The 10,305-nt window shown below is 25.8% G+C and overlaps 1 protein-coding gene across 3 annotated transcripts in view; it reads left to right on the top strand.

Moving 5' to 3' along the window:
* The first annotated feature begins 326 nt into the window (after window positions 1–326).
* The window catches only part of Mitf (transcription factor Mitf), a 133,241-nt gene continuing 123,262 nt past the window's right edge, over window positions 327–10,305 (top strand). Inside the window, exon 1 of one of the 3 annotated variants that reach the window (XM_035884967.2) lies at window positions 327–1,342. In XM_035884967.2, coding sequence (XP_035740860.2) covers window positions 747–1,342 — 596 coding nt within the window. In that variant the 5' untranslated portion in view covers window positions 327–746. The remainder of the gene's footprint in view (window positions 1,343–10,305) is intronic. The other 2 variants (XM_035884964.2, XM_035884965.2) reach the window with 2 other exon arrangements.

The following is a 10,305-nucleotide window of genomic DNA, read 5'->3' as shown; positions in this document are numbered from 1 at the left end:
TTGAAAAAATCCAATGAACGAATATCAAATACAAAAATAGATTCATTTTACTGATAACAAGAGACCATATGAATAACACAAAAAATAAATATTATTAGATGTTTTCTTCTACGAAATGTAAAAAAAAAAAAAAATAAAAAAAGTAAAAAAGAAAATAAAAAACAAAACCACGTGACGTAAGGTGGCCGTAACGTGTCCCGAGAAGTGTACTCATTATTTGATAAGAAAAATAAGAATAAAATGAAGAAGAAGAAGAAAAAGAAGAAGAAGAAAAACAAAATGAAAAAGAATAATAAAAATAATACTAAGAAGAAGAAGAAGAGGAAGAAGAGGAAGAAGAGGATGAAGGGAAGAGTAAGGAAATAAAGACGAATACAAAGATGGAGACGACGACGTGGCGAGATGAAAATCTTGGCAAGAAAACAGAAATGAAATCTGTACCAATGTGCGACGCGAGATACGACGCACTGGGCCAAAAGTCAAAAGACGTTGCCGGCCGTGGTTGATTTTTAGTAGCGTCGCGACGCCTCGTCGAGCCGTCCGATCGACGTCGTTTCGACCTTCGTTTTCTTATAGGGAAACACGAAGAGGCCTTGGATAGGTAAAAAGGGAGGACGAAGAAATAGAAGAACAAGAAGAAGAATTAGAAGAAGAAGAAGAAGAACGAGAAAAACAAGAAGAAGAAGAAGAAGAAGAAGAACAGGAAGAAAAAGAAGGAAAAAGAGAAGAAGAGGGGGGAGGAGGAGATGCAAGGCGCGTTCGAAACCGCGCGACAGATCGTCGAATTCGAGGAGCTCGTTTCACGGCTTGATCGAATAAACGACGTTGTCGTACGACCATCTTCTTTGTCACCAACACCACCTTCGCCATCCCTGCTGCCTCCTCCCCCACCACCACTACCACCACCACCACAACCACCACCTTTACCACCTAGGCGACCTGCACCATCTGCACCTCCACCAACAGGAGCACCACCTTCATCGGCATCAACACCAGCACCACCTGTACATGCACATGCTCATGCACATGCACATGCACATGCACATGCACATGCAGATGTACCACCACCACCACCACCACCATCGTCGTTATCATCTTCTTCGTCTCCTTTATTTAGAAATTCTTTGACAAATTCGACCTTTGATTTTCTTCAAAATAATCCATCGCAAGATGAAAAAAGTGTTCGTGTACATATCGGTATTGACGAGGATCTACGAATGATATTAGAAATGGATCCATCGATCTTCGACAGGACACCATCGCCCGTCTTATTATCGGACAATCACTCGGCCAACATCTCGACCCTGCCAAGAGCAATGCGTGTTACTCGACCGCAAGGCTGGTACTGACAATCATCGAGACTAACCACCTATTACTACTACTATTACTATTATTACTGCTACTATTAGACTTTAATCTTCGTTTTAGTTTGACTTACGAGAGAGTGAGAGACAGAGTGTGAGAGAGAGAAAGAAAGAGAGAGAGAGAGAGAGAGAGAGAGAGAGAGAGAGAGAGAGAGAGAGATTTTAACTTTTACTACTATTATTGCTGTTATTACTATTACTATTACCACTTCTACAACTATTATTATTACCACTACTATTATTATTGCTACTACTACTACTACTACTACTACTACTACTACTACTACTATTACTACTACTACTACTACTACTACTACTACTATTACTACTACTACTACTACTACTACTACTACTACTATTACTACTACTATTACTACTACTACTACTACTATTACTACTACTATTGTTATTATCACTACTATTACTTTTGCTACTATTATTATTACTACTATTACTATTGCTACTACTATTAGTATTAATACTACTATTACTACTATTGCTACCACTACTATTATTACTATTATTGTTATTGCTACTATTACTGTTGCTACTACTATTGTTATTACCACTACTATTACTTTTGCTACTACTATTGTTATTACCACTACTATTACTTTTGCTACTATTATTATTATTACTATTACTATTGTTACTACTATTAGTATTAATACTACTATTACTACTATTACTATTATTGCTACTATTACTACTACTACAACTAATATTAATTGCTATTACTACTATTACAACTAATATTACTACTATTAATTACTATTACTATTAATACTACAACTCATATTAGTTTTCTGTTATTTTTTGTTTTTCTCGATTGGCTCGTTTTTCGTAATTGGTTTGTTTTTCTTTTTTTCTCTAAACTTATTTTAATGAGATTTTGATTTTTTTTTTTTTTTACTTTTCCTTTTTCTTTTCTTCTTTTATAGTTTTTATAGTAAGAATTCTTTTCGTCGCTCTAATCAGAATATCTCTGAATTATAAAATCTCATTAGGTTGATCTTCGTTAGGAATCATTTTCTTTATGTTAGCATTAGAATTATTTCGTGATATTCGAATTGATTGAAAAAATGGGATTACGTATAACTGAGTTATACATACGTTTGATACATTTTTATGATATTATGACTTGACTTGTTTGACGTGATGAATATTTACGATTATGAAAGTAATACGTTGTGATTAGAATTAGGATATTACGATAGAGTTCTGCTTACGATGACTTTTGAAAAGAATGTTGATGATTGATTAGAGAATTAATTTGTTATATTCATTGTGAAATTTTAAAAATGATATAAACTTGATCGATAACATAGAATACGTATTAGATGATTTATATAATTCTAAATGTAATATTGCGATTAGAATCAGATATTGTTTTGTTATATTTGTTGTAAAAATAATGATTAGAAAATTTGATTAGTAAACATGAAGAATATGTTTCATGATATAACATCAATAAATTTAACAATTTCTGAAAGTGATATATGGAGTTGATTAGGAATTTGATTAAGAATTCGATTGTTCTTTTCATACAAAAATAATACAAAAATTTATTTCGTTCGATGAAATAATTCATTTTTCTTTTTTTTTGTTTGTTTCAAACGATTAGAGAGTTAGAAAATGGGATAAACGTTTCATAACGTTTATTATTTAAAGACTAAAATATGCGATTAGAATCATAAGAATGATTAGTTTGAACAGATTCTTTTGTTGTTGTTGTTATTATTATTTTTTTTTTTTATTTTTTTTTTTTTTTGAATCGATTAAGATTGATATTTGATATTCATAATGAAAGTTTAAGAAATAATTAGAACCTTGATTAGTAACAACGAATAGATGGATTTTCGACAATGTTATAATCTGGAAAATAACATTACGATTAGAATTAAGATTGTTTAGTGATATGCCGTTTTAAGGATAACGATTGGATAAATTGATTAGTAAAACGAAAAATATTTTCTACGATATAATGTTAGAATTTTAAAAGATTGTCATACGAAGAAATTGATTAGAAAATTAATATCACTGAATTGATTAGAAAATTGAAATCGATTAATAACGTTAGAAATATTTTTCTTACATTTTTAATTTATAATAAATCCGCGCAATTATATCAAAAATATAATTCAATCAATCATTCTTTTTCATTAAAAAGAAAAAAAAAAAATAGCAAAAAGAGAAACAAAATGTACAAATATTATTTCAAATAAAATAAATAAATATTACATAAAATAAAAAATAAATATTACTTAAAAAAAATATTACTACAAATAAATAAATATTTCTATTAAAAGAATAAAACAAACGAATAAACAAATAATGAAATATAATTAAAGAAAAATGAAATATTACTAAAATAAATTACATATATATTCGTTCGTAACATAAACATATATACATATATAAATACATATGCCTTAATTTTATCTAATATTTTTCAATTGAATGAGATTAGTCGATTTTCGAGGTATATGTATAAACATATATACGTCGAGATGTTTAGAAATTATCATTGAAATTATCAGGAAAAGACGAAAAAGGACGGTGGATAGATAAATGAAACTAGGTTGCAAAACTTTAACGATAAAACATGAGAATATTGTGGAAAGTAAGTTTTAATGTGTTAGTGTAGTGGAAAAGTTCTATCATATTGTATACTTATACATACACATGACATATATACATATGTACATATATATATACATATATATACACATATATGTATATATATACATATATATATATATAGACGTCACAAATGTGAGTTCATTTTCCTAGAACTTTGATCGATACGATAGAAGAAAAGAGAAGTTATCAAGGGCGAGAGTGAATCATGGTTAATGACATTCTAATCGTGTGGAGGGAGAGAGAGAGTGAGAGAGGGAGGGAGGAAGGGAGGGAGGGGAGATGGTGCAGGGGAAGGGAGAGTCAAAGACAGAGAAAGGAAGACAGAAAGGGGAGGTGGGAGATAGACGGAGAGAGAGAGGTGATGTGGGGGTGGAAACAGAAATTTATTATCTCGAATTGTTTAGTGCATATTTTTTCATTAATTTTCTTCTTTTCATTATTTATTTATTTATTTATTTATTTATTTATTTATTTATTTATTTATTTATTTATTTATTTATTTATTTATTTATTTATTTATTTATTTATTTATTTATTTATTTATTTATTTATTTATTTATTTATTTATTTATTTATTTATTTATTTATTTATTTATTTATTTATTTATTTATTTATTTATTTATTTATTTATTTTTTCTTCATTAACAAACATCGAATATTTAAATCAAGGTCGCACGTCTAATTTAACGTGTTAATACGAAGTAAATAGTTATAATTAATACGAATATAATACGAATATCTAATGCTTTGGTATTGGTAATGAAAAAATTTCTTTACGTAGAAAGAAATTACATTAGATTTGTATTTAATATAAAAATCATTCGTTTTATATTTACGTTACGTATTTTTCTAATTTACGTTTTTTTTTTTTTTTTATTTATTTTTTTTTTTATAATTATTAAAGAAAATGTATAATGGCGACATATATATCTTCACGCCTCAGTCTCCTTCTCATTGTTATGAATTTTATAAAAATATATTTATGTCGAATGAAGTATGTAACAATTATATTTAGAAATAAATTACTTATACTTCGTCATCAAGTTTTCACTTGTCATTTGAAATTGTTATGTAAGAAAATGTAAGAAAAAAAGAAAACGAAGAAGTTGAAGAGAAGAAGAAGAAGAAAAAAATAACATTCAAATTGAATATTAAAGTATAATAATTAATCAATTTTCGTTAGATAAAAAATTTCATTAGATTTTTAACAATCATTGTTCAATTGATGACTTAAAATTATTTAAAAAGGAAAAAAGTGAAAAAAGAAAACGAATGAAATATTTTTATATTGAATGTAAAATATTCGTACGAATATATATATATATATTATTTTTTTTTTTTTTTTTTTATAAATAAAAACAAATTCCTACGTTAATTTATAATAACAATTAGCTTTACTATATATATATACGTGCACACACACACATACATATACATGCATAAAAGATTTATTATATTAAAAATGAAAGATTAAGGTAATAAAATTGTATTGTTTATCTTAGAATATGTCTTCTGGGAGACTAATTTGTGAGTTTGTTCTAAACCAGTATACATTAGTATTACGCATAGTTTCTCTCTCTCTCTCTCTCTTTCTCTCTACCTCGGCAGTAAACATTGAATCCAAATTTAAACGTCCTTGCTGCACATGCACTTTTGACGTACTTGAGTTACACATACACACGACATTCGTCCATGAGTCAAACCTGATAAAATGTTTCTCGTAAATGTGGTCGTGTCTAAAGTTTCTAATACTAATTTTATTCAATTAAAATAATAATAATAATAATAATAATAATAATAATAATAATAATAATAATAATAATAATAATAATAATAATAATAATAATAATAATGAAACGTTTCTATTAAGAAATTCTTTAATAATCGTAAATCAATTTAAAATTAAAAAATAGATCCCAAATATTGTGCATTAATTAAGAACATTTTTATTTTTAACGTATACGTTAATTTAAAAAGATTCAAATTTATATGTCAATTAGAAAATTCAAATATAGACAATATTAAAAAAAAAAATTACATATATATATATATATGTATATTAATTAATTAAGAAATATAAAATGAATGTCAATGAAGAAATGATTAAACATATCAAAGTGTATTATTATCATTAAATTGCAATTGGAAATGAATTGTATAATTTAAAAGATAAATTCTTCTACGTAACATTATTCTTATTATCGTTCTGTTCAATATTTATTGATTTTTATTTTTTTCTATCATTAAAAATTACGCATCTGTTTCTTTTTTTGCTTCGTTGTCATCAAAAAAAAAAAAGAAAAAAAAAAAAAGAGAAAAGGAAAGGAAAGGCAAAAAAAAGTGAAAGAAAAAAAAACAGAAAGAAAGAAAGAAAGAAAGAAAGGAAACAAAATTTTAAAAAGTATAGTTAAATCGATTTGACCTTTTGCAATAATGAATTTATTTAAATGCATTTTAATCGAGAAAGATATAAAAACAATGATTAATATTAAACCTTCAACGAACTATTATTAATAATCATTGTCCTTATTCGTGTTTAAATAAAAATTTATTAATCGATCGTGACAATGATGACGATTCTCTCGTAGTTTCTCTAGTATGATAGTAGTCAAGAGGATATACGACTAAAGCAGGCTTTCTGTTAGTGACAGATTCAAACTGATCGTAACAACCTCAGAACGGGGATTATGTTAAGGATTCTGATCGATAGAGACGTCTTCTCTCAGAGAGAGAGAGATAGAACCGGTTGCCTTTGATAGCAAGGGCAACAAGATGACAACTATCGATTATAATAGCTGATTCTCCATCGAACGCGATTCAATGCCATTCGAGGAGATCCCGCTGTTTGATTTGTAATTCACTTTCGACGTAACATACGATGGACTACGACACAGTAATATTGTCATTCTCCTCTTGATTAATCGTCACTAATTAATTATCTCCCATTGATTATATCTTATTATAATTATTATTATTATTTTCTTTTCTTTTCTTTTCTTTTCTTTTTTTTTTTTTTTTTTTTTTTTTTTTTTAGATGTTTTAATATTTTGTAAAATTGTTTAGACATTGCAACACGATTTTCTTTCTTCATTTTAATTCCAATAATTTAATTTATATTTCTATATTTTTTTATTGTATATATATTTTTTTATTTTGTTTTGCTTTAATATATATATATATATATATATATATATATATATATAATTTTTTGTATATATAATTAAAATATTATCATTTGCATGGTTTCGTAGGAATATCAAAATATCTTTATATTTTCTTTACTTATGGAAATTAGAATTGTAATATCAGAATATTACAATTGTTGAAACTTTTTTTTATTATATAAAAATATTATGCAAAATTGTAAGATTTTAATGATATGAAAATATATTGATATTATAATGTAATATAGTAAATAATAATATAAGTAAAATAATAATATAATGTAAAATATTGTATTAAAATATTATTAATTGATTTAGAATGAGACGAAACCAAAAAAAATTTTTTAATATTATAAATCTTACAAAAATAATCTTTAATACTACATGGTATTAAAATACATAATTTCTTTTTTTTGTAATAAAAAGAAATATATATATATCTTATAATGTTTTTTAATTTTAATTTGTAATTCTTAATTACATATACATATATATATATATATATATATATATATATATATATATATATATATATATAATATTTGTATAATATTTCAATATTCTAAATCTTACAAATTAACATTAATAAAGATTATAAGAAATAAAAAAATATTATTAAATATTAATTAATAAAATATAATAAAAATTTATAATTTATTTACATACATACTATATACATACATACATACATACATACATACATACATACATACATACATACATACATACATACATACATACATACATACATACATACATACATACATACATACATACATACATACATACATACATACATACATACATACATACATACATACATACATACATACATACATACATACATACATACATACATACATACATACATACATACATACATACATACATACATACATACATACATACATACATACATACATACATACATACATACATACATACATACATACATACATACATACATACATACATACATACATACATACATGCATGCATGCATGCATGCATACATACATACATACATACATACATACATACATACATACATACATACATACATACATACATACATACATACATACATACATACATACATACATACATACATACATACATACATACATACATACATACATACATACATACATACATACATACATACATACATACATACATACATACATACATACATACATACATACATACATACATACATATATATATATATATATATTTTTTTTTTTTATTTTCTTTTTAAGTACTTATGCAAGCGAATAACAACAACGATATCTTGTTTCTAATTTTTTACATATTCGCAACATTTGCTCTAATACAATTCCTATTTTGGTTACGGAATAATAATATTAATATTAACGTCATACGAAAACGATGACTATCGTTCCATCCGGGGTTTATGGTTTTATTTGCATAACTCGAATCGATATCGTGGTTTCGATCGATCGATCGTTCGTTCATTCATTCATTCATTCATTCATTTGTAGATACGTTCAATGCAATGGCCAACCATATGGCTGTACGCATATAAATATATTATATGTATATATATATATATATACTTATAATATATTTATATATAATATATATAGAATGAATGTAGTATGTGTATGTTCGTGTGTACGTAGGTGTTATGAATTACGAGCTGGATTTCGCACAAATTTGCGCAATTTTCCGAATCAAAAGACAATATTCTTTTTGCTTTATATACTTAAAGACATTTTATTTCACATAAAATCAATCCGTACATATTATTATCTTTACTTATTTATTTATTTATTTTATTTTAATTCATATTTCATTTTATATTTCTTATTTCTTAATAAAATTAAGCCAAAATTCATAAATATATTCATAATATACAAATGTAATGTGCATATATATACATTAGTATATATATATATATATACATTAGTATAAATTATAATATATATGTATATACATTTATAGTATATATCGTAATATATTATATATATATAATATGTATATATATGCGTATACATTTTCTATTACATATACATACATACATATACATATACATAAATATATATATATATATATATGTGTGTGTGTGTATATATATTATACATATGTTTGTGAGAATAATCCAGTTAGTGGTTTACATGAAACGAAAAGGGATAGAAAGGATAGGGGTAAGCGATGAGAGTTGGGGGGGGGGCTGGGAGGGGGGAGGGGTTGGTTGTGGTGGTATAGTCGAGAGACGATAGAAGCACCCAAGGTGTAATTATGGATAATGAGCAATGGCGCGTGTCACGAATGTACCGTGCAACCTAATAGCGTTAAGTAGCGTAACGTGCCTCCACATAATTCAATTTTCGTGTATTTTCGGCGTTGATACACATAAGTACTTACTCGGTGAGACCGTAATTATCTTTCGTATAGAAATGAATCATTGAAGGAGAATTACCTTACGTTTTGAACTTAATAGAAAATGATCTTTTCTTTCTTTTTTTCTTTTTTCTTTTTTTTTTTTCCTCCTAATAAAAATCGAATATCCTCATAAAACGAAGAAAAAGCAAAAAAAAAGAAAAGAAATAAAAAATAACAAAAAAGAGAAAAGGAACAAAACGAGAGAGAGAGAGAGAGAGAGAGAGAGAGAGAGAGAGAGAGAGAGAGAGAGAGAGAGAAAGGAAAATTATTTCTAAACATTTTTTACGGATTTTAACGTTTCTTTCTTTTTTCTCATTTCCTTTTTTATTTCTTTAATTATTTTTCTCTTTTCTTTTTTTTGTTTTGTTTTTCTTTGTTTTTTCTTTTTTTGTTTTGTTTTGTTTTGTTTTACTTAGTACTTATTTTTATTTATTTTGCAATTATTTATTACTTCTCATTAGTTTTTTGGATAAACGATGTAAAAAAAAATTTGATCGAACGTAATATACTTTGATTTATAAAAATTATCTGAAAATTGTAGAAAATTTATATATTAAAAGATTAATTATTAATTATATAAAATCTATATATATATATATATATAAATATATATTTTATGATTGGAAGATATTTTGTTAGTTTTAAATTTATTGTCGTCGGTTCGTTTCCGTTTTCCTTTTATTTTCATTATTGTCGTCGTCGTCGTCGTCGTCGTCGTTAAAAA

The sequence above is a fragment of the Vespa mandarinia genome, chromosome 17, assembly GCF_050613455.1.
Source record: "Vespa mandarinia isolate Hongniang chromosome 17, ASM5061345v1, whole genome shotgun sequence".
Taxonomy (NCBI): Eukaryota; Metazoa; Arthropoda; class Insecta; order Hymenoptera; family Vespidae; genus Vespa; species Vespa mandarinia.
Note: the sequence above shows the minus strand (reverse complement) of the source record. Positions and strands in the feature narration are given on the sequence as shown.